A 25,621-nucleotide genomic window follows, 5' to 3' on the forward strand; every position below is an offset into this window, starting at 1 on the left:
TTTTTTTTCCCCCTCTATAATCTAAGTCGTTGTACAAAGAAATTCCCATTCTACAAAACAGTATCTGAATACAAGGTGTCTGACAACATTGTCACCCATCGCTGAGTTCCATTTTAAAAAAAATTTCTTTCTCTTGTAGTACTGACTGGAACTTGTCAGTCTTAATCGTCAGGGTTATTAGTTGTATCTGCTATGCTCATTGTGGAAACTGATTCTCAGTATCCTCAGACAATTGCTCTTGGAGTAAAAGAGTACAAAAGTTACTGATTCCTTTGAGGTATCTCTCTCTCCTTTTCTTTTTTTTTTTAACAGATTTTTTGTTTGTTTGTTTGTTTGTTTTTGGTCAGTTGTAGGGCTTGAACTCTGGGCCCGAGCGCTGTCCCTGAACTCTTCAGCTCAAGGCGAGCGCTCTGCCACTTGAGCCACAGCACCATTTGAGGTTTATCTCTTTATGCTAGAGATGTGAAGCAAAAATAACTCTCTCCTCCTTTTATATTAAAATTATAGCAGGCTCATGATTACTACTGTTTTTATTTTCCATGGCACAGTCTAGAGTGTCTCCAAAGGAGCGTGTAGTGTAGTAGCAAAACACCGGAAGACGGTGTTGCTATTATATCCTCTGAGAACAGCCACTGGGTTGTTCACCTGTCCATGGGACACCCTTTAAACAATGGTTGAGTGAATGAATGGGACTGTTGATTTCCTTCTTTGTCCTGACTTGAACTTAGTGTAGCTCATCAATGGCAATTTGAGTCTGTCTTGATTCAGGTATGTTCAGAATAGTTAAGCTTCTCAGAGGCAAAAGATTAACATTTCTTTTTGTGTAATTCACCTTTTAACAATCTGATTGGTTAAAAACAATCTCATTACTAACACAGCTAAACAAAGTTAGACCTCACTGTATTAATATCGCCTCTTTTCTTGTTCTTATTGTTCGTATAAATATCTAGGCTTAGTTAGGCAGCACATCCGTGAATCGTTAGCGCTTCTAAGTGACTGTTAAGTCTAACGTCTAACCCTGTTCCCCTGAGTCTCACTGGCCAGTGAATGGGCAAGCTGATTAATTTGTGGAGCCCACGTGACTTTTGGTCCCTGGGCTGTTCCAAGAGAACCACTGAAAGGCAAAGTAGCCTTATTAAGTACTTCCAGTAACTCTATAAAGATGGTCTATGAATAATGTCAAAGTTCTAATTGTTTAGAGGGCAGAAGTCAGAATAGATACTTAATTGCGGGCCACAAATATTAGCAAAGTTTCTCTGGCAAATTGTCTTCCCTAATGATGCTCAGAAGGAAGGGATGGAGAGCTGCGGTGGCCACAGTGCTCTGGTTAACAGCAGAAGACAATGGACTGGAAGGAAGGACGGTGGACCCCCCCCCCCCCAGCTTTGTTAGAGCTTTGCTGATCTTGCTCCACAGTTTTCAGGTTTTGTTGTGTCTGTGGGGTGCAAAGAACTAGGAAAGGCTTAGGCCTCCTCAGCCATCATGTAGAAAGATGATGTGGTCCCAGAACTGGACGCCTGCATTCCTATTGAGTTTTCTGTGGTTAGCTTCCAGCATTCTTCTTTTCTGTACACTTGTGTTAATGTGTTTTTGACAGCTGCTGCTTATTCCTGTGAAGTCAGTTGAGACTTTATAGAGTATAAGTAACTACGGAGCACTGATGTAGTGCCTTCGCAAGTCTCTCAGATTATCATTCTTGGAGGATGTTTTCACGATTCTATATCCAGTGTCACCAAGGGCAGAGAAGGCGCGGGCACTCACGTATCTCACTCAGCATGACAGACGCTCCTTCTCTACCTCCATTTGCATCCTGGTGCAACTGAGCCCCTCCACGAATGACTGAGTGCAGGTCATGCCATCGCTGTGTTGGGCTATGATTTTGTACTACTGTCTGATTATGTAGTTGTTTCCTTGAATAGAACTTGGACCGTGAGGGCTTGTTTGGAGGTTCTAGCAGGGGAGTGCAGCTACTCATATACCCTTGACCGAAGACTGGGCCTCTTCAACTGAAGCGCAGCTTTGGAGGGGACGTACGTGGAGGAAGGGGAGACCGCTTAGCCAGCCAGATCGATCAGCCAAATCCAGTCCGGTGATCAGGGGGTGACAAGATGTCACCGCCAGATCGCCCTCACATCTTTTTAACTTTGTTTCACAATTTTCTGCTTTCCCCTAACCTTTAGGACCTGCCCTTTTTGCTGCTGGCAGCAGAGGGAAGGGCTAGGCTCACTGGGGAGCCAGCTGCTGAGCCTGCAGTTGAGGTTTTCACTATAGGCGTATTTTGTTTAGTGGTAGGGACTTCTCTCCCCAGTCAGTCTGGGATACTTCAAACAAGGCATACAATTTGCCGTTTTCCTCAGACTTTATTACTGTAGATTGTAATTTGGCCTTTGTGGGGGTATCCAGAATCTTTACAATTGTCTTTCCCTGAACACTTCTATATTCCACTTCACACTGGGCTTCAAATTCTTGCACAGATTTACTCATTGGTAAAATTAACAAACTCAGACAATGTATAGGGCTTTAGAGCACTGTGAGTTGCTCTTATTGGAGGGGTTTTTATTTAATTCTTAGGATTATCACAATAACCCTGCAGCTAGATGGTAGTCATGGTTCTCCATAGTACATAGTATGGCAATTAAGAGAATTTTAACTGTGGCTGTAGTAATCATTGGCCTAATCTCAGCCCATAAACCTAGGAAGTTCCCTCATTTGTAAAATGCAGAGACATCTATGAGAGAGAGAGAGAGAGAGAGAGAGAGAGAGAGAGCGGGGAGAGTCTGTGTGTGTGCGCCTGTGTGTACCAGTGCCTCATACTCTTTTGCACTGGTACTCAACAGTTGAGCCACACCTCCATTTCTGGATTTTTGCTGGTTAATTGGAGCTAACTCTTGGATCAACCTGCCTGGTCCACCTTCCCAACGAGATTCTCAGATCCCAGCCTTCTGAGTAGCTAGGCTTCTAGCATGAGCCACTGGCACTTGGCTTTTTTTATCCTTTAACTTCTTTATTTACATTTTATTTATTCTCTCCATTTAGAGCTGTTGGGTATTGTCCATCCTGTTCTCTGATTAACCTGTTAGAAAGTGTTACAAGAGGTGGCAACTGCCGGGCGTTGGTGGCTCACGCCTGTAATCCTAGCTACTCAGGAGGCTGAGATCTGAGGATCGCCGTTCAAAGCCAGCCCAGGCAGGAGAGACGGTGAGACTCCTATCTCCAATAAACCACCAGAATACCGGAAGTGGCGCTGTAGCTCAAGTGGTAGAGTGCTCGCCTTGAGCTGAAGAGCCAAGGGACAGCGCCCAGGCCCAGAGTTCAAGCCCCACGGCCGACCAAAAAAAAAAAAAAAGAGGTGGCAACCAAGGAACAGGGGTGTCCGCTGTCCTGCAGGTGGAGTCCTCTCGATACAAAGATAAGGGGCCCTTTTAGGGGCTCTCTGCATTTCTCTAGATAGTTTTGAGAAATTAATATCTTGTGTTCATCCCGTATACAACTGTCACACATCAAGAGATTTCAAAAATAAGAGGCATAGACTTCATACTGTAGTTTCTTTGCTGTTTAAACACTGGCAAATCTGGTCTTTTCACATCACTCGGAAGTAAAGAAGTGGGTTGTCTTTTCTACTTTTGGGGAAAGTAATCGGAGGCTCAGGATGCAGGGAACACAGGCTTCAGGCGAGGGGTAGACGGATGCAGTTAATGTGCGTCTCAGCCCTGTGGTCTCCTCTGTGTAAGGGGAGAGGTGGTACTGTTGGAGGCGTGAAGGAGAGTCACGGCGTACTCGGCACATGCGTGGCCCTTGGTAAAAGCACTTGTCACCTTCTGTTGAGGAGGAGGTAATGTGGCATCCTGTGACGGCAGGATGGGCACCCAGGCCTCCTCACGAATCACCGTGGGCTGCATACAGTGCTGTGTATGTATGTGCTGAGTGTTTTGACCTTTTGGTTGCCAATTTATTTTTAATGTGCCTATTATGGATAGGTATGTGGCTCGGTGTGTCAGCGTGCCACGCGCAACGCCCCTGATGTCAACATCCCAAGTTTACCTCATGTCACAGGCAACGTTAATGTGAGTGGACGCACATGACCAGTAAGAAACTTGACACTTTGCAAACGCCGTCTGATGGTGTTTGGGCCACTATTCTCAAAATGAAAGCAGCAGGTGTTTAGTGAGAATTTACCGCGTGCTTGGCATGGTGGGACGCAGGGCACACAGAAGTCCTTAGATCACTCAAGACTTCTTGGCGAACCATGCAGACAAGAAGGGACTGCTGTCTATGAAGGTTTCAGAGTGATTATGCTCCAAATATCTTCTAGTCAAACAAAGACAGAGAGTTCTGAATCTAGCCTTAGAAGATTGAGGGGCTGGCTCATTGAATAGCGGTGAGAGTGAAGACATGAAATGATCATGTGTTCGTTCATGTGTCGCATTCAAAGAAAGTGGATGTCAACGTGGGGACAAACAGGTCTCACGGTGGAGGAGCGTTTCAGTGACTACCGTAGCAAGCAGCCCAGTGAATGAGGCCCACAAGTTGGCTATTGAGGGTCAGCAGGGGAGAAGTAATACCAGGCTGTATTAATATATGTGAGATAGTCTGACAGATCTAACTGGATTTGATTTCTTTTTTTGGGGGGAGGGGGGGGCCCAGTCGTGGAGCCTGAACTCTGGGCCTGGGCACTGTCCCTCAGCTCTTCAGCTCAAGGCTAGCACTCTACCACTTGAGCCACAGCGCCACTTCCGGCTTTTTTCTTTTTGCTTATGTGGTCTGAGGAATCGAACCCAGAGCCTCAGGCATGCAAGGCAAGTGCTCTACCACGGAGCCACCTTCCCAGCCCTAACTGGATTTGATTTCTATAGATTCTTGAGCAGTCTTCTTGAAATTTTCAGTTTGGATCAGAACCGTGTTCATCCATCGGGCCTCTTTATCGTGGTTGGAAGAAGTGCCCAGTGAAAGGTCCTATCCTTACGTTCAATGGTGATGTCAGGGAGACGGCATCACTTTTCGAGTATAGAAACTGTGATCCTAGTGTGGCTTTAGGAAGGCTGCGTAAGGAATAGTCCAGTGGCAGAAGACAAAAGGAGCTGCAGCAGCGATGAATGAGTGCCGACCTGAGATTTTCAGCGATATGTCTAGACAGGGATGGAGTCTAAAGAGAAAGACTGGGGAAGTTGCTGGTCTCTGGAGTCTCATAGAGAGAGCACAAGCAGTGTCTCCTCCTCTCATTCCACACCCACAGCAGAGCTGGCAGCTCATCTCCGTATGTTCTACCAGGTTCAATGGCAGTCCAGAGCCTCAGTTAACAGGTTGTCCCAGTGAATTTGAGAGTTGGCCCTGGAGTTCAAACCTACGTGTCATGTCTGGACTAAAAAGTGGGTGAGAAATAGATCATAACTATATTCACAGTTCAAATAAATCCATTTTTGCTTTTCCAGGTGGAACTGGCAGAAATCTGTGCCAAGAGTGAGCGTTACATTGGCACTGAAGGAGGAGGCATGGACCAGTCCATATCATTTCTTGCAGAAGAAGGAACTGTAGGTGGCACAGATTATTTGGAAATACCAACTGAGAGGAAATGACTATGGAGAGGAAGGCCTTGAGATCCCTAGCATGCTAGGGATAGGCAGCGCATTCTGTTAGGCTCCACTGTAGGAGATTGCCCAACTGCTTTGTAGCTCAGGGCTGCTGCTAGTTAATTTGCTGTTCTACCTTCAGTATTTGGAATCATACCCCAAATCAATTTTTCTCTCGCCTTTGTCGTTAAGGTATTTGGGCTCCCTAGTTATTGGGCCTCCGGCGTGACCCCTGCCCTGAATCCCTCCATCCTGTGGCCTTTTCATACTCCCATGGTGGCTTTCAAGCCACGTGTTAGTTCTCCTACCATTTCTCCTCACAGCCCCTCTTTTTGTAATTTACTCTTTGGTATCATTTTTCTGTCAGCATTTTTGGGGCTTCAGTGGTAGGAACAAAAATGTTGACCGTGAGCCAGGAATGAATTCCTCAGCTGTGTACCACTTCCCCTTGGCTCTCAAGTCCTCCAAATGGGGCAGAAGGTTTGCTTGTTGCCCATAAAATGCCCCTTTCCAGAATAGAAACAGACACTTCTTTAAGATCTTGCCTTAATTTTGCATCAGACTCCTACAGGCTTGGCAGTTGTCCAAGAACACCTACATTCCTTCTTATAAAGAAGATTTGTTGTTGATTCCCCTAAGCCAAAGACACAAGGCATGAGGAAATTTGCCTTAATACTCAGAAAACACTTTGGGTAGTTTGGACGAAGCCTGCCAAACGGACATGGGGGCACCAGCCTTGCCGTTCGTGGAGATGAGGTGTAGAGTCTGAACAGCCTTGCCTACAAAGCATTCGGTTCCCCATCTGACCCCCCCCCCCCCCCCCCCCCCCCGCTGCTCCTGTCTCTGCCTTCCCTCTCGCTCCCCAAACTCCAAGGCCCAGCCAGATTTTAAAACTCAAGGCCCTGCTAACACCCTCACATTATTTGTTGCCCCTGAACTCACAGAAGCAATTTCTTCTTGACATTCTTTTCTTCAAGATTTCTGCTCTAGTTTGGCTCATCCTGTAGGATTCAGTTTAGATTTCCCTCTCCAGAGGACACCGCACTCACCAGGACCTGGCCAGGTGCTTCTCCTGTGTGTCTCTGTAACCTAGGCTGGAAACAGCTGCGCTGGCGCTTGCCTGCCTCTTCCTCTGCACTGCAGGCTCTGAGGGCAGAGGTACCGCTTGCCCGTGTCTGAGTTGTCTCTCCCTCTCGAGCATCCAGTCCAGCCCCTGGGTGTCCATAAATAGTATGTGAATGAATGAAGGCCTTTCGAGGGAAGACTTGTTCAGGAAAACAAATGCACAGGTGCTGCTAAGGTATTTTCTGAATTCAAATAAATGCCATCTCACGTGTCATTTTTCTTCCAATAGGCCAAGCTGATAGAGTTCAATCCTCTGAGGGCAACCGATGTGAAGCTCCCGAGCGGGGCGGTGTTTGTGATTGCCAACAGCTGTGTGCAGATGAACAAAGCCGCCACCTCCCACTTCAACGTCAGGGTGGTGGAATGTCGACTGGCTGCGAAGGTACGAACGCGACCAACCAGTGAAACCCCAAATAGGCTCTTTTTCACTTCATGATGGGGTACTAACGTCTTCCCTTCCCAGTGTTCTAGGGGAACATTTTGAGGGCAGAGGCATTCTAGCCGAAGGTCACTGGGTGCGGAGCAGTTTGCTTCCAAACAGATAAATCAATACATCTGTCTAGCCGGGAGGTCCTCTGGATTCCACCGTGGAGGAGAAAGGGGCGGGGAATGTCTGTGGAGCAGCAGGCCGTGGGTTAGCACTGGGGAGTGAGTGACAACAGCTGGTCTTGTTTCCTCCACTGGGATCTTGTCAGCCCCTCCCTCCTGGTTCTTACCCTGCTGGTCTCCCTAGATGTGCTGTTTTCATATAGGTATACCCGGTCATTTCAAAACTAGCGGCTTAGTGTAGTTCCCCACACCCAGAAGACTTCTCCGTGGCTGGTAGAGATACAAGCCTGGTGGGGACACACGGGAGTCTTGGGGTCCTCTGTTCCACAGTTCACACGACCCATCCCAGAAGTACTCAGCAAGCGGCTGTGGTACACCCAGCAGCAGACAGGGTTCAGCATTTACAGACAGACAGCACGGACAGTTAAAGTAGGAGGATACCAAATAGACAAGGTTAGCATTTAGCCAGGTGCTAAGTAACCTGGTGCTGTGAAAAGGGACACAGAAACGACATGCTATTGGGGGGAATCCAGGACTGGAGGAGACCGGCTGGAAGCCAAGGAACTCTTCTCTGCCTTGTGCTGTTTTCAGTCTTTTCGGTACAGAACTGGCTCTTCCGCTGCTGTCACCTTTACCAGTCCCACAAGGTCTTGGAGGAGGGGGAGGGCGCAGGGGCAATGGGACTCCAGCTCAGGGCTTTTGAGTGCTGTCCCTTAGCTTTTTCACTCAAGGCGGTGCTTTACTACTTGAGCCATACTTCCCCTTCTGGCTCTTGGCTGGTTAATTGGAGATAAGGGTTTCATGGACTTTCCTGCCCTGGCTGGCTTTCAACCACAATTTACTCATTAATTTCTAAAGATTATGTAGGAAAACGTTTTTAACAGTAAGCTCTTCATAGCATCTGATCAGTGTTTACATTCAAGAAAAGTAGCTCAGTAAACTTTTCAATAGCAAGGGTTCAATGAACTTTTTTCCCCCCTTTAGGACACACTTCCTCTTTCAGGAGATGGAAGAAATTAGTGTCTTATTTGTTTGAGGGGTTACTTTTGTTGACTTTTTATCTTGAGGTTGATGAGTAAGTGTAGTTTTCCTAAGGAGACTTCAAAACATACACAATATTGTTTTCAAGGTTTTATCACGAAATTAAGATATCCTCTACCACAGCCACAGATGAGCTAAAACCAATTCCATGGGTTCGTGTTGAGAGTCCTCTTCCAACGATGCCAGAGGAAGGTAAGAGCCAGGTGCTCATTCCTGTCACCCTACTTACTCAGAAGGCCGAGATCTGACGATCAGAGTTTGAAGCCAGTCCAGGCAGGAAAGTTCGTGACACTTATCTCCAACACATAAAAAGGGCAAGAGTTAAACTGTGGCTCAAGTGGCAGAGTGCTAGCCTTAAACAAGAAGCTCAGGGACAGTGCCCCAGCCCTGAATTTAAGCCTCAGGACTAGTGTGCACACGCGCACACATTCGCACACACGCATACACACACACATACACACACACAAACACACGCACACACACACACACACACAAAATGAGGAAGAAGGCCAGGTGCTTGTAGTTCATGCCTACAATCCTAGCTACTCAGGAGGCTGAGACTGTAGTTCAAAACTAGCCCAGACACTTTGTATTCATATACTGTTTTGTAGAATGGGAACTTCTTTGTACAACTACTTAAAGATAATAAAAAGATTAAAAAAAAAAAGCTAGCCCAGACAATAAAGTCTCTCCAATGAGAGTATATAGAACAAGCTATAAATAGAGCTGTGGCTCAAGTACTAGAGTGCTAGTCTTTTGTTGTTGTTGTTGTTTTTTTGTTGGTCGTGGGGCCTGAACCCTGGGCCTAGATGCTGTTCCTCAGCTCTTCAGCTCAAGGCTAGTGCTCTACGGCGTGGGCCACAGCACCGCTTCTGGTTTCCTGGTGGTTAACTGGAGATAAAAGTCCCATGGACTTTCCTGCCCAAGGCTGGCTTTGAACTGTGATCCTCAGATCTCAGCCTCCTAAGTAGCTAGGGTTACAGGCATGAGCCACTGGTGCTTGGTTCAGAACTTCCTATTCTTGAGGATGTCTTTGAGTTTAACCGTAAAAAAGTGCATTTGAGGGGTACTTTGGCATCTGTATGTAGCTTTTTTAGAACACATTCCTTCTAACTGATGTAGATAGAACACATTATTTTAAAGACTTGTTTTTCTCCGCCGGGTACTAGTGGCTCATGCCTGTAATCCTAGCTACTCAAGAGGCTGAGATCTGAGGATTGCTATTTAAAGCCAGCCCAGGCAGGAAAGTCTGTAAGACTCCAGTCTCCAATAAACCACCAGAAAACCCGAAGTGGTGCTGTGATTCAAGTGGTAGAGCACTAACCTTGAGCTGAAGAGCTGAGGAACAGCATCTAGGCCCAAGGTTCAGGCCCCATGACCGACAAAAAAGAAAAAAAAAGAATAGTTTTTCTCTTACAATGTGGAGGAAGGAAAGTGAAGACCGCATCACGGTGTAGGGCATTTGCTAATCATGCTTCTGCAAATCACGAGCATCCAGGGTTCGGTATAAAAGGGAGTTAAAGATAACCTGTTGATACTGGTTGTAGCCAGAAGGTTGGTGTTAGGAAAATAAGCTTTTGCTCAGGAGCATCTGCTGAGATTCTGTTTTGAGATTCCATTTTTGGCAATTTGAATTTAGTTTTCTTGGAAGACACTCTTACTGAATAAGAAAATTAACTCTCAGGTAAAAAGGTAAAGAAGATGATCTCAACCTGGATGGCCTTTTCATTTCCAGACAATAGTAATGGAATATTCATAGGAATAGGAAATAGCCATAGGAAGTAGCCATCCAGGAGAATTCCCCAAGAGAAGATGGTAATGAATAACACTTATTTTCCCATACCTTCCTATCCTTCCAAAATCCTCTTTTGAAATTGAGTACTTTTCATATTTAGTTAGTACAGGAAAGTACAGTAAACCAATAAAGATCATTTACGTCGATTTAATGTTGACAGCTCCTTCTTTGCTCGTTTCCTTTCTCTTTCTCTCTCTACATCATCTTCTCAAAACTAGTTGAAGCTGGACAGGGTGACCTATACCTGTAATCATAGCATTTGGGAGGCAAATATAAGGAAGATCATGAATTTGAGGCCAGCTTGGGCTACCTTGAGAATTCTTGTCTGAAAACACACACACACATACACACACACACACACACACACACACACACACACACACACACACACTTAATTGGCTTAGATTCATTAAAAGTCAGTCTTGTAGAGCATTTGAACTAAAGTAAAAACATTTCAAAACAAACTCAATAGAGAGTTATAATTATTACTTGCGTAAGTGATACTTTTAAGTGAGGCGCATGTTTATGTTCTTAAATTAAAAAAGTAGCCAAGGATTTTTAATGGGCACAAAATTCTTCACATTTTACATGTATTTCATGGTGTGAGCTTTTCCAGAAATATTTTATGTCTATAAAAGAGCGTATCCTTTCGTTACACTGAGGGATAAAATGTGTGATGCCAATAATAAGTATGATGGGAAGTCAGGAATGGAAGAGGAATTGTACTGTTGCCTCCTGCGTATCCTGAGCTCTTTGTGGTAACTTACGTGAGATGCAGTGACAGAGGGAGTTTCATGTGGTCCTTTGACACTCCAAGGGAGACTTACAGCGACTTTTTAGAGATCCTGTCTGGTTAAGGGGCATCACCCACCCAGTTCCTCAGCTCCTGTCGCTTAGTGCTGCATATGGAACTCATTCTTTGTCTGCTGATAGAATGAATGTGCGAAGTTGGCCTAATGTTCTCCGGGCTTTGCCGTTTCCTTGTATTTCAGCAGAGAAAAACCAAATACCCAGGAATGTGGTCAATTTCACTCACTCTGTTGGCTCAGTCAGACACAGTCTGCCAAGAGGAGAGTGGCGTTTCTGGAGAACGGGGACTCCAGGCACACAGCAGAGCGGACAAGGCGATGCGTGTCCAGTGGAGCCAGGGAGTGGCAGGGCCTTCCTTCTCAGCCGGACGAAGGACCTCCCAGGCTTGGCTTTGGAAGAGAGGCCAGGGATCTTAGGAACATCAGTCTGCCAGTAGGAACTTCTGACTTGATTGAAGGGAAGTGGGCGCAGGATTTCAGGAAGGTGGGCTGGAAGGGGAGAGAGATGAGAGAAGCCATAGCAAAGGGTTGAATAAAAGGCCTTTGGTGTTAGATTTCATTTCACTCTAGGCACAAATACTGTTCTCCCCCCCTTCCACCCCCTTGTTGGTGGTGGTGTTGTTTTGGTGATGTTTGAGATCAAACCCAGAGCCGTACACATACAGGGCAAGCCCTTTCCCACTGAGCCATACCCCAGTCCTGCATGTTACTCTTTTGAGAAGTTTTCCAGGGCCCCTTTCCTCCCTGCCCCTTGCCCTATTAGGTTAAATGCTTTACATAGACGCTCACCCTATCCTGTAATTTTCAGCTCTATCCATTTATTACAGCTGGATTATGGTCTCCACCGTGTGATTTTTATCTAACGTACCCTCCCCCCCAAATAGACTGTGATCCCCATGTGGGGAGGGGCCAGTTGTGCCATTCCCAGCTGTCTGCCTGCGGCCTGGTGGGTGGTCAGTCCTCAGAAGCCTTCCCCTGCCTGCAGGCATGAGGAAGGAAAGGACTACAGGCTCACGCTGAAATGATGCGTGCAAATATAGAGATGTCACTGAAAGGTGTGGAGCCAGCAAGGTGGAAGGTGACTGGGAAAGGTAGGTCATGGAACCTCTTCATGGAATCTTACCATACCGTGAATTCCAGCTTGACTAGGATGATAGCCTCCACCAGATTTGGTTTGAGACAGGATTTGAACCCAAGATCTAAGTTCAGCTTCCTGAAGCAAAGAATATGGCAGCTGAAGATCAGAAGGCCTGTGTTAAGCTGGGGCATTGACTTCAACTAAATAAAAGAGGAAAAGCCAGTTGAGGGAGGAAATGGTAGATGGAGCCGAAGGTGAAAGGGAAGCAGGGCCAACGCAGTGCAGCCCATGCAGCAGAGAGCTCGAAGGTGGCTTTGAAGAGTGCCTGGCATCCCAGACTCGCTGAAAGTTAAGAGGACCAAGGAAAGAGGAGTGGATTTGCAAGTGTCTTTTGAAGCTGTGGAAGAATTTTTGGGAGGCCATAGGGTTGGGATGGTTAGTGAAGGCCTAGGCCGCTGGTTCTCATTGCTGGACGGTGACAGTCACAGAGAAATGATGATTCAAGAATTTGAGAATAGGGAACGTTTGTGTGTGTGAGGGCATATAAAAGGGAAGCCAAATGGGGAAGAATTTACTAAAGAGGCAAGAGAGGGCTAGGGGAAAGGAAATGGATCCTCCTAGAATGCCTTTTTTGGACCAGACAAGGTGATTCATGTTTTATTTTTTATCTTACTCAGTCTCATGATAGCTTGTGAGGTAACCACTCGATGCCTCTTTCCACATACCAGAGAATTTCAGGCCAGAATGTGGGGTATTTTGTTTAAATGACTGGAGAGTCCAGGTGTGTCTCAGCCTCTGCTCTTTCCCCGATACCCTTAAAGGTTAGCCATGATTTGCTGGAGATTCAGAGAGGATTACGATAGGTCCATTTTGTGCAACCAGGTTGATTCTTTAGCATACAAGCTAATAGGGAGACTATGACAATGGGACGATAGGAATTAGCCATCATGGCAAATGTAGCCAGGGTAGTTTTGAATGCTATGCATTCCAGGGGTGCGGAGAGAGAAAAATGGTGTCCACAATTAAACTAAAGGCACCTATGATCCCATTATGTCAAACTGTGTATGGAGGTAATGCATAAGGAAATGTATGGGAAAGAGCCTCGCGAATGAATTGCTGCGTTCAGAATTTTTTTTTCCCCCCTCCACTGACCTGGCAAGGAGACTTGAATAATTTTCCACGGGCAGGTTAACAGTGCTGAGTGCAGCGAGCAGTCAGAGGTGGACCCTTTCAGGCTGGTTGCTAGTAGGCCTCATGTCTGTGCGCCGTCCCTACCAGAATCCCTGGCCAGTCTCAGAACAAGAGCCGTTTCTGGCTGTAGGAGAGGGCTTATTGTTTTAGTTAGTATCTGGGACAACCCAGCAGTGCCAGGGGGGTTAGTGCCTTTGACAGCCATGACTAGCAGGGATGAGGGATGATGACACAGCTCTCTTGCCCTTGAGTAGAACACATCTGAGGTCTATCCACAAGTCCCAAAAGGCCCAGCAGCCTCCCACTCTCCCCCCTCCCGCCTGTCATTGCTGCCCCTCCTATTGGCTTCTCTCTCGGCCTCTCTACTTCCCTACCGCTGCCTCTCAGGATCACCTTCCCCTCCCAGTCTTTGCCCTTAGATTCTTGGCATCGCAGGCCTGCTTCTAAGACAGGGTTCTGCCACCGCTCATCACAGCTTCTTTCCACGGCGGTGGACAAAGCACTTGTTCCTCTCATGCCCACTGTGCTCAGGAACCTCCCAGAAGGGGTCTGTGATAGGAAGACTTAGTGCTGGCCCGTAGTGAAAGGGAAGGGTCAACGTTGACAAGAAGCTATTGCCCCGTATTTCCCCGCCCTGCGGCCGAGCCGGGGACCTGTGAGGAAATGACCCATGGCTCGTGATGCAGTGACTCAGAGTCCTGCCTTTCAAATGCCAAGCTCGCCAGTCAGCAGGGCCACGAGTGACAGACTCCTTCATCACGTGCGGTCTTTGAACAACATCAAACCTCACCCACCCTCTGGGCTCATCTGCCACTCATCTTTCTGTGTCCAAATTTGGAAGAGCTTAAGTGGCTTTCCTATTTCACTCCCTCCACGCGGCCCCCAGCTCCTGGCTGGGCAGCGGCTGCCCGGGCATGTGTTGGCTTTCCCCCTCGGCTGAACCATGCCCACCGTGGCGGTGTCGACCCCCTCGCCGAGGGCTAAGTGGACCCTGGGCTGAACTGGCATAAAGCTGGAACACATGTGAACTTCTGTATGATAGGACCTGTCTACAGGGAAAGCCAGACCCAGACGGAGGCTCCCTTTGAAAACTGATCCTTGTGGGCTGCGGCCGTCCCTTGCAGACTTCCTCCTCAAATCCCTGGCTCAGGGTATTTTTTGGATCATGTGCCTGGGCCAGTGTGATGAGTCCAAGTGTGGACAGGGGTGAGAAGTGGTTGACCAAAAAGTTGTAAGCATGTGTCCGCCTTGATCAGAGGGAGAGGTGCTCTCTGATGTTTTGCCTTTTCCTTTTCTTGGCTCCTTGTCCCTCCAGAATTCATCTGTCAAAAGTGTTTTTCCATCCTGATTTTACATGATTTTTAGACATGGCATTTATCTGTGCATGCAGGTGTGCATCTGGGCACCAGTACTGGGGTTTGAACTCAGAGCCTGGGCCCTCCCTTTGACTTTTTCACTGAAGGCTACTGCTCTACCTCTGGAGCCACAGCGCCACTTCTGACTTTTTGGTGGTTGAGAGAAGAGTCTCATGAACTTTCCTGTCTAGCTGGCTTGAAACCAGTATCTTTAGATCTCCGCCTTCTGAGTAACTAGGATTACAGATACGAGCAACCAGCGCCTAACTCTTTTTTAAATAGAGTAATAATAATTACCACAGAGGATTGTTAATAATTATGAAAATAAAAGGCACAGTTTGAACCATGTAGCTCTATTATTGTGTTGTTGCTTTGTTGTTTATCTCACTTAGATTCTAAATTTGTTTTGCCAGGGAGTATTGCTATAGGAGATCACTTGTATCAGCTCTTTCCATATAAACTAATTATGTTCTGTGTTTATTCCTTCACATTATATGTCTCTTAGTTGTCTCTATTTATGAAATACAGGTTACGAATGAATGAATGGGTTATCTGTACATGCAACACTAATAAATGAAGCAGACAAGGCCAGGAGAAAGGTCTTAGTTCATATCTTTCCTTTAAAAGAGGTAAAACCATGTCCTATGAAATAATTGAACAGAGAAACATAATCTTGTTGTCTGTTTTCCCAGCTGTGCCTTAAAAACAATTGCTTTCCAATATATGAGCCAGGGCTTTTTATTAAAAAAAGGTAATTATTAACATTCTTCAGAAATGAGTGACCCTTGCCAGACTGCAATTGTCTTTTGGTAAGTCCTGCTTCCTGTCAAAAAGAGAAAATTAAATCATCAACAGAATAGGCAAGTGAATCAGATGCACACTTCCTGAAAGCCTAATTTCCTCCTTTCTTGACAGCTTCTTTTTGCACCTGCTTCCTCACATCCAGGCAGTGAGCTGTTTAGACCTCAGTTGGGAAAGAACACCACTGTTTTGTTGTCACCTGCCTGGAAGGGATGCATGTTAGTGGTTGGGGAAGAATGAGAGGAATCTACTCTGGACTAGGGCTCCCGCAAGTAGGTAGGCCTGGTCAGATGGTGGGGCTGCCTGTGGATACAATTGGAAGCCACGCTCCGTCCTTGACAGTGGAGAAACATACAGCTCTACCATGCCAGTGACCTAGCAAAGTGATTTTTCATAAGGTCACCAATGAGGTTTTCATTTAAAATCTGGGACTTGACTCCAAACGCCCAGATACTTAAACTCATTAGCCATTTTCAAAGAGGCGTGTAGTAAACAGGAAGTGCTCTAATGAAATCAGGCCAACTGTCCATCTCAGGACCAAGTCAGATGAGATTGGCACAGTGTTCTCTGGACTTGGCTCAGAGGGATACTATGGATGAATTACATGGGGATTAGGAAATGATAGTTTAAAAAAACTCAACGTAGATTAGTTGTGTGTGTGTGTGTGTGTGTGTGCGCGCGTGTGTGTGTGTTAGTACAAGTATTTAGCCAGCCTGCGAGTGTCACGTAGGCATGTTTAATTCTAAACATCTGAATCCAGCATGCACTTCCAAGCCATGGTGGGAAATTTGGATAGGTTGACTGGAAAAAAATCTGAACAGCTGGCTAGTTAACACAGTGCAATCAGATTAAAAAAGAAAAACTGACCATTGTCTCGGTGTGAACTTGCAGCTCCTGGCGAAGCACAAAGGCTTACAATGGGACGAGGTCATGAGGCTGGAAGAAGTGCAGGCCAAGCTGGGGGTTAGTCTGGAAGCAATGCTGTTGCTCACCAAGGAGGCTCTTCACCCTGAACCCTATAGCCGCGAGGAGATCTGCATGTGTCTGGGAATCAGCCTGGAGGACCTCCGAACCCAGATCCTAACTCCAAACACCCAAGATGGTGAGTCTGCTGGAGGACGGCCAGCACAAGGCCTCCTCTCCCCGCCACCCCCAGCGTTTCCAAACCCTGTGGACCTTAAAGGACATGTTAGGGAAGTCAGAACATGTGTGCTTTGGCAGATCTAATGTTCTAGGTCTTTAGCTTCATTCACTCATTCATTCCCCAACATTTCTTGGAGTATGCCACGCATTCTCTCCAGGAGAGAAGGATGAGGCAGGCATCATTCCTACGCTCCCGAGGTTTACAACTGTGTTAGCTGCTCTTTATTTCACATTTTTCCTATCCCTTTTCCTGATGGTTAACCGTATTGATAGAAGGTGGTCCAGGTAAGAACGCTGCTCATCGCTGCTGTAGATATCACCCTGGAGCTCCAGAAAATCCAAAGCTTATGTTGAAACTTGCAGTGCACTTCAGCGCGGAAGCTTATTTCTGTTTGCTGCTTTCATGTAATGCTGTTTTTATACTGATAACGTCAGAAACTGCTGGAAACCAGGTGTACATTGGAGCCACCGTATGAAGACAGAGCGCACTATTTCTTTTAGAGGTGAACGGCTGTCTGCTTGTGGGAGGTCAGTACTAGGGACACAGATGTCTAGTTAAGATTGCATTTCCCTGTGGGGGCCGCCAGGGAAGGTGGGATTTTTGGCACACAGATGAGCCTTGGGATCCCATTTCCATCCCATAATTTGCGGGCAGGGATGGGGTTTTGGTTCCTGACACTGTTTGATCCATGTTTAATTTGATGAACATCGACTGAGCCTCTAGAACTGAGATGAGCAAACACAGTAAGTGTGTGGTGAAACCCCCCCCACCCACCACCTGTTTTGGTAAAACCACCTCTCACTAGTGTTTGCCGTGCTTGCCTTTGCACTACACCCGCAGAGGACCTGTGACAGGGCCCGAGAACTCACAGAACTAAATACTGCCCTTTGCAGAAGAGTTTGCTGATTCCCGCCCCATGAAAGCCGTTGATCAGAGAGGGCCTTAGTTTTGCCATGAGAAGCACAGGAATCCCCCTTGAGGATGGTCGAGCCGTGCGCTGAGATCAGCGCTTGTGGAGGGCGGGTGAGTGGGCGACGCAGGCGTGCTTCTCCACGTGGGTGTTGTGACAGATAGGTGGAACACGGTCCCTACCTTCTTGGGACTCAGTGTCTAACGGGAGGATGCGGGGCGGGGAGAGGGGGCGGGGATCCCATAGGTTCTGCGGGCTCTCCGGCCCCGGGAGCGCGGAGGAGGCTCAGGTCCGAGCTGCCTTCTCAACGGCAGTCGTGGGCTTCCTCAGGGAGCAGGGTCTTGGAGCGCACACGCCGAGAGGCGCGGGTGCAGGCTGAGCTGGGATCCACGGGGAGTCGGTGACCGACTGCCTTCCTCAGGAAGAAAAGAAGGGAAAAAGAGATCATCAAGGAATGGATCTGTTTTGTAACTCTGCCATCCTCAAAGGGTTTCCCTGTGATCATAAATTAGTCGGTGGTTCTGGAGTTGCCTAGGTCAATATCATTAGGTTTACTTTCTAAATCCAGCCGTCTAAGCCAGCCAGATTTCCAGTTGAGGTGTAGGGATCAGATCTTTTACCCTTTGGGTTATCCTTGCGGCGTTTGCTCTCTCTGGCCTAAGACTTAAAGGCTTTCTTAACTGTCTAGAGCATGTGACTCCTGCTGATGACACTGTGCTGAGCCGGTGTGGAGGGAGGCGGAGGTGGCACTGGCCGGCGCGCAGGGACGCCTCTGGGAACTGAGCTGTGAACCCTGGCTTTGACTTGAACGTCTGTCCTCACCATGGAACGCCATGCAAGAGAAGGGCTGGGGGCTCTACCGCCGGTGTGCTCCTTTCGCCGGCATGGCTGCTTCACCTGGATTGAGTGTGTCTGTGCCGTGCTGACTTGGAGGTGGCGGGGAGAGGTGTGTCTGCCAGCAGTGGCGTGCAGCTGCTGTGAGGCAGCCATACTCCCACAGGCCCCTGCGCTGCAACCGGTGTTTGCTCTGTGCAGATTTCTAACAATTAGGCTTAGAAAACCCAGAGACAATTGAAATTAAACACACCCTGAAAGCAACATCCTTAGCTCCTTTAGATGTTTAGAAAAACTACAAACCATCCCCAGGAACTGGCTAGGAATATTTTTAAGGACTACTTGCTTGGCACTGCCTACACAAATGAGTTAAGTGTGTGGTCTAGTGCCCCATGGCCCCAGAGGCTCATCCACCAGACTTAGTGGCAGGGAGGGGTATTTCCCAAGGCATGATGGGCTTGGGGGGAAGCTGAAGCCATGGTCAGAGCCGGGAGACATGGCTGTGTGTGTCCAGCACGGGTGATAGTGGAGGACAAACACATACAGATAGGGACTGACAACTGAGGTAACAATGGGCTGGCCAGATTAGAAGAGGGAGAAGATAGGAAGCATCTGTTCTAGTTGGGTTGGCCTGGCTACTTACCTGAACTGCCTAAAAAAGACACAAATTTCATTATAAAAATGACCCCTTCGTCCATGACCATACGCTGCAGAAGTACTGGCCACTTGGTACTCTGTTCGGGTTCTGTGATTCTGAAGCCCCGAGTGGCACTGACGGCTTTTGGTGTGTACAGGTCACGGGCACCGATGGCTCTTTCAGGAATCATCTAGAGTCAATAGCAACATGAAACAAAACAATACCCCACCCTCTGCCGACAGAAAAACTTACTTCACGGTTTCTTTTCTTTCTTTGTTTTTCTTCTTCTTTCCAGTCCTGGGGTTTGAACTCTGGGCCCTGGGCGCTGTCCCTGAGCCTCTCTGTGCTCAATGCTAGCTCTCTACCACTTGAGCCACAGCACCATTTCTGACTTTTTCTGTATATGTGGTACTGAGGAATTGAACCCAGGACTTCATGCATGCTAGGCAAGCACTCTACAACAAACCACCTTCCGAGCCTTTACTTTATGGTTTCTACATCACACTCTTGGCAATACCATGTGATTTGGATCCCACATCCCTGAGGCATGTGCTTCTCCTTTAGCTTTAGGAGAAAGACAACAGTGAGGCTGAGGAGGGTCAGGAATGGAGAATCTAACAGAGGGAGACAGGCTGACGTGTACACTAAGCCAGCTTGTGTGCACACATGCACACAAGGTTACACACACACCCCAACCCACGTGTGCGCATTCACGTCCTGGGACGCTCGTAGGATGCCATGGACTGGCAGCTCTTCACTTGCCCTTTCGGGTTTTTGCCAGTTGTGTTGTGATTCGGGCACCTCATTAGCTGTCTGTGAGCATGAAACTTTTTTTTAATCTTTCTAACCTCACTACATTTTTTTGGGAGGAGGCGGGGTGGTCGTGGGGCCTGAACTCTGGGCCTGGGCGCTGTCCCTCAGCTCTTCAGCTCAAGGCTAGCGCTCTACCACTTGAGCCACAGCACCACTTCCAGCTTTTTCTGCTTATGTGGTGCTGAGGAATCGAACCCAGGGCCTCAGGCATGCAAGGCAAGTGCTCTACCACTGAGCCACCTTCCCAGCTTCCCAGCCCTCCTCCAATATTTGATCTTTTCATCCTTAATAATATAGTGCCTGACATTTTCTTTTCTTTTTTTTTTTTGCTAATACTGGGGCTTGAACTCTGGGGGGCCTGGGCACTGTCCCTGAGCCTCTTTATGCTCAAGGCTAGCTCTCTACCACTTGAGCCACAGTGCCACTTCCGGCTTATGTGGTGCTGGGGAATCGAACCCAGGGCCTCATGCATGCAAGGCAAGTGCTCTACCACTGAGCCACCTTCCCAGCCCCTCCATAAGACTCTTATCTCCAGTAAACCACCAGAAAACCAGAAGTGGCACTGTGGCTCAAGTGGTAGAGCGCTTGGCTGGAGCTGAAGAGCTGAGAGATAGTGCCCAGGCCCAGAGTTCAAGCCCCATGACTGACGAGAAGAGAGAGAAAGAGAGAGAGAGAGAGAAATCTTTACTCCTTGTCTGAACAGGTACGTCACTGAAGACCAATAGTTTAAAGAGAGTGTTAGGTACCATGCCTTAGTGATGAGTGAGGCCAGCATTATTCTTGCTCTCATTTCATTTAGCATTACAATAAAGTCATTACTGGGGAATCAGCTACTTGTCAGATAAGCACTGTGGTTTTCCTTCGCCTCTTTTTCATCCCTTTTCATTCTCTTCCATGTTTTTCCTCTAATTCAATTAATAGAAGAAAGCTCAGACAGGAACCCATGCCCTTTATGTGAGAATCCCAGGCCAGGCTGGCTGTGGGCAGCATGACACATTCTCACAGTTCCTCCTTCGGCTCTGATGGACCGAATCTCCTGCCCAACTCCCCAGGCTCCTGTTAGAGTGTCTTGAGATCATCTCCTCCTTTCACGTTTCCAAGAACAAAGCTGTTCCAAACAACAAAGCTGGGAAGGAAACATAAAAATGTGATCCATCTGGGGAGCCGTTCCAGATTCTTCCCTTGCTAATGAGATGGGAGCAAGCAGACATTGACTGGCAACTTGCTGCACTACAGACCTTCTGTGATGCTCTAGGAGCAGTCCTCGGGCACAGGCCCAGTCCCCACCCTCCTGCAGCAGAGCAAATGGCGGTCACTAGATAGGATGTGAAAGAGCTGTGTGCCCAAGTGGGAGGGATGCATACCTGCAACTCAGTCATTCTCAGAGAGCTTTGTGACAGAAACAGCTGCAGAATTAGCCTGAGTAGGATGCTGATGCTGACAGGGGCCAAGCAGGAATAGAGGTCAGGGGAGGTAGCACCACCACACACTATCAGAAAGGAAAGCACTGAGTGTGTCACGGGGGGGGGGGGGGGGGGGGGGCTCACGCCTGTAATCCTAGCTACTCAGGAGGCTGAGATCTGAGGATCGCTGTTCAAAGCCAGCCCGGGCAGGAAAGTCCATGAGACTCTGATCTCCAATTAATCACTCAGAAAACCAGAAGTGGCGCTGCGGCTCAAGTGATAAAGCACTCGCCTTGAGCTGAAGAGCTCAGGGACAGCGCCCAGGCCCAGGGTTCAAGCCCCACAACCGACAAAAAGGAAAAAATAAAAATAAAGGCCTTCACTTGCTGGACGACGAAGGAAATGTTAGGTTTTCACACAGCTAGGTATTCCGGAGTACGGCAGTGGTGATCTGGGGAGTTTGCTATGGCGGCTGTGTATGGGTCTTGGGGTAAAGTAGAGCAGTTGGAAGGTGACACAGTGGCCAGGCTTTCCGGAAGGTGAAGTACAGGGTGGGAGGAGGGGGCCGTAGGCTCTGTCTTGGAGTTACCGGAGCTTTCCATTGCCAGAGTGTGACGTGCAGGTAGGGTGACTGTAGCGAGAGTTGGAAACCAGGGGAGTGAACTGTATTGGGAAATGGGCAGTGCTGGCTGATTGGTTGCAGCTCTGGGAAAGGAAGCTATAAACGTGTGGGCACTGTTACTGTCCATGGACAAATGGCATTATGCTGCGGATTTTACAGTATTCACAAATGCTTCTTGGAATGCAGTTTTCCATGAACTGATGTGGTTTGTGTTCAAAGTGCATATATGTTTTTCTCATCGGTGGTTTTGCTTTTAAAAGCAGGTAGTTAAAGATTTTTTTTCCCCTTTTAAATATAAAATGCTAATTTAATTTAGTCTTCGCAGCTTGGGAATGGGAAGCTAATGTGGCTGAAAACAGCAGTTAAGTTTCTGTGGGTTTGACCATTTCAGAAACTTTGCATGTATGAAAAATACTATTACTAGGAAAATAAATTAGAAACCACAGACTAACTTCAATGAGGACTGTATAGTGTTTTTCCATTATAATGCTTAAGTGCTGCGAAGAGCCGGAGCCTCGGATCAGGGACTTTTTACAATTTGCTGCCCAGGGAAACAGAGGGCCCAGCATGGATTGTGAAGCGGTTTCCCCCACCCACCTCTGAATTGCTGTTCTTGGAAACCGGCTCTTGGCTTAGCCCCGTGGATCTTTCTATTTTGCACAGAAATTGGTCAGTAGCGTGCAGCGACACGATTATGCAAAGGCAGCAGAAGCCACAGGGGCTTTACCCCCCACCCCGACAGGGCGAGAGTTTGGTGGGGAGTGAGAGCCTCAGGAAGACAAATTGGACTCCCACGCAGCAAAGCCTTGCGCCTCCCTCGGACCAGTGTGTTTATTCATTCTGTTTAGACTCATCACGAGATGAAGTCTGATTTCCAAAAATAGGTTACCCCTTTTTCATTTGTGAAATGAAAATCAGCGTTCTGAATTCTCCTGTATCGGTAAAGCTTGATGCAGAGCTGCCGTGTGAGGTTCAGGGAGGGCATCCGGCCACCTCCCCGAACTGCGATTAGCTCCCAAACCGCCTCTGAGAAGGGCGTGCGGAGTGCTCGCGTGTGGCTCAGCGGTGGGGTACTGGGGATGGAGTGGAATGGCGTACACAGGCTGAGGTCTATTCAGATAATGAACAGAAGGAGGAGACTTGAAATGCAGTTCTATGAGGGAAGCTGGGCCGAGGTCCCGAGAGGAGAGGTTAACGATGCCCAGATTGCCCTTTCCTGGCTCTGAGGAATCACTGCTGTGCTCACCTCTGTGGAGCTAAGCCATCAGACTGGTGAGATGGAAGTGAGGGTTCTCAGCTCCCACCACCCCTGGTGGCCACTGTGTCAGCGGCCTTGATCCTGACCGGCACGGATGGGCGGATAAAGTATCTGCAGTCCAGCCTGCTGTCTGTCCATACCATACCATACCACTCTCGCGTGACGCGGGGCAGCGCTTATGTTCGAACCACCATAGGAATATACAATGAATCCTAACAGCTTTGGTGAGCCTCCTAACAGCTTCCGAATGAGTTCCTTTCACACTTCATTTGGGTGGTGCGGATTTCTGTTCCCAGCTAGGAATCCTGACTCCTGTCCTTGCTACCACCTGTAATGCTTCTCAGCTCTAACTCGAATTCTTCTAGGTCCAGCCACTGCTTTGTGGAGTCTGCATGGACATTGGACCGCACACACCATTTTGGGTATTTGTGCACCCACACAGGAGAGGGCCTCGAAAAGTTCTGCCGTCTTTCCCAAAGGCTAAAAGGGCGTATTGGAAGTATGCCGTTGAAGCACCCCAGCATCACGTGCCAGGCGCGATTCTGTCCCCTGGCTGCTGCTGTGAGTTTTCCTTTGGCTCTGTTCCCTCAGCCATTTCACGTTCCGGACCGCTCGAAGCCCTGTGGGTTCTCTGAAACAGCCACAGTTTCCATCTCCACATTTCCCCCATGATGTCCTGACTTACGCTCTCAGTCCTTCCTCTACCTCTCCTTTTGGTTTGCTGAACACCTGCTCATCTTTTTACTCTGCAGGCTTTCCCTCCCCCACAGACCCCTCGTCCCCGCTCACTCCCCGATGGCAGCATCGTTCACTCCCAGACGGCAGCATCGCGCATGGCCAGGAGCCATCGCCACTAGCCGCGGGTTGAGTGCCTCTGTCACTCAAAGCAGCTCTACCTGCTCAGGCCTTCTGTGGACAAGTTAAACCCATGGGCACTCAAAAAATGAGAGTCTTGCTGGGCGCCGGTGGCTGATACCTGTAATCCTAGCTACTCAGGAGGCTGAGATCTGAGGATCGCGGTTCAGAGCCAGCCTGGGCAGGAAAGTCCATGAAACTCTTATCTCCCATAAACCACCAGAAAAACGGAAGTGGCACTGTGGCTCAAGTGGTAGAGCGCTCGCCTTGAGCTGAAGAGCTGAGGGACAGCGCCCAGGTCCAGAGCTCAGGCCCCATGACCGACAGGAAAAAAAAAAAGAGTGTTGTGTGTCAGTGCGGCGTCCCGTCCTGTGTGCGCCGCTTGTAGGGAGCCTTCCACGTGGCTCCTGAGGCCCCCAGGCGGCCAGGCCGCGTGGCTCATGCTGGCAGCCTGCTTGCCAAGCTCCCTTATTGACTCTTGTTTTCTCCCCACCTTTACTCCCCGATCCGACTCCCTAGACTTTCGCCGACTGTGTCCGGTTCTTTGTTCTGGGCTTTGCTCTCAGGCGAGCCTGATCAGGGGCCTCAAGACTTCATGTATCCACCCGAGCTGCCTGTGTTGCTCTTGTTGCTCTTACTTGTGATTTCTCTAATGCACCATCATCGCTTCTTGAGGCCGTGGATGCCGTGTATCTTGTTGGTGGTGGTCCCCCTGCTTTCGTAGTGAGTCTTCAACAGTGTGGATGAGACATGAAATGGCTGCAGGTATCCGCAGACCCACGTCTGGGCACACAGCTCAAACCAAAGACGCAAGTCACAGGAAGACAGACAGCATGGAGCATGGAGCTTAGCCATGTGCTGAAGGTAGGGGACTTTCAGTGACTTGCAGTGGTGTCATGACTCATTCTGAAGGGAGGTTTGCCCACTTTCCCCTTTGCCAGGAATTCCACAGAGCTTTGTGGAACAAAGGCCACCCACAGATCCTCCTGGGACCGTGCACGTAGAGACCAGTGAGGCAGGCTGAGCGTGAGGTTCTGGGTCAGCAGAACCGGTGGGATGAGGTAGGTGCACAGGGTCTCCCCTCAGCCCCAGCCAGGGATTGCTGTGCAGGAAGCAGGCCCTGCCCAGCCAGGGCAGCAAGCTTTGCCCGGAGAAAGCAGAAGTCCAGACTGTCACGTACAGTTTCTGTGTTTAGGTATAGTATGTATGTCCAGAAAGCATCACCGTGGCTGACCGTGGCCCATGGGCTGTTAATCTACAATCTTTGTGTAGCGGTGCGGCCCCGGGTTAGAGGCTCAGGTGAGGAGGGCTTGCTGGGCCCGGATCCTAGGTTCCCGTTGGCTTGTTCTCTGCAGGCCTGAGAATACAGTTCCCTGCTCTGACCTTTGGCTCTCTGTCTTTGCATCAGAAAAGTCATAGGAAAGGCCACTCTTCTGCGACTCCTCCCAGCACTGGTGCTCCCCCAGCGAGCCCTCTATCCCGAGGGCACAGGGATGTGCCACAGTTGGCACAGGAATCTGTTTGCCTTCCCTGCTTAGCCACGTTGCTACAAGACATGCTTTCTACTTCATGCATCTTTGCTGTCCCCCAGGCAGTCAGCAGCACACACGGCCGAGACGCAGTACTCAGCTACGGGTTGATGCTGTTAGGCGGCCACCTCACCCAGAGCTTTTCAAATCGCTCTTGGTAGGAGTTGGGAGACTGAAGATGAAGCCCCCAGCCCCCGCCTGCACAGCGGGTGGGGAGCTCCCCAGATTGCAGGAGGTCACTCACGGCACAGCCTGTGGCTGCTGCCCCCAGGGCTTTTATGAGGAAGAGTACCAGGCCAGTGTCT

The 25,621-nt window shown here is 48.6% G+C and overlaps 1 protein-coding gene across 4 annotated transcripts in view; it reads left to right on the forward strand.

Moving 5' to 3' along the window:
- The window catches only part of Galk2 (galactokinase 2), a 94,735-nt gene that overhangs the window by 52,822 nt on the left and 16,292 nt on the right, over positions 1-25,621 (forward strand). For all 4 annotated transcript variants that reach the window (XM_042688014.1, XM_042688012.1, XM_042688013.1 and 1 more), the window contains exons 6-8: positions 5,430-5,528; positions 6,922-7,074; positions 16,203-16,413. In XM_042688014.1, the coding sequence (XP_042543948.1) occupies positions 5,430-5,528; positions 6,922-7,074; positions 16,203-16,413 (463 nt within the window). The remainder of the gene's footprint in view (positions 1-5,429; positions 5,529-6,921; positions 7,075-16,202; positions 16,414-25,621) is intronic.

The sequence above is a fragment of the Dipodomys spectabilis genome, unplaced genomic scaffold, assembly GCF_019054845.1.
Source record: "Dipodomys spectabilis isolate Male_0828 unplaced genomic scaffold, ASM1905484v1 ptg000108l, whole genome shotgun sequence".
In the NCBI taxonomy this organism is placed as follows: domain Eukaryota; kingdom Metazoa; phylum Chordata; class Mammalia; order Rodentia; family Heteromyidae; genus Dipodomys; species Dipodomys spectabilis.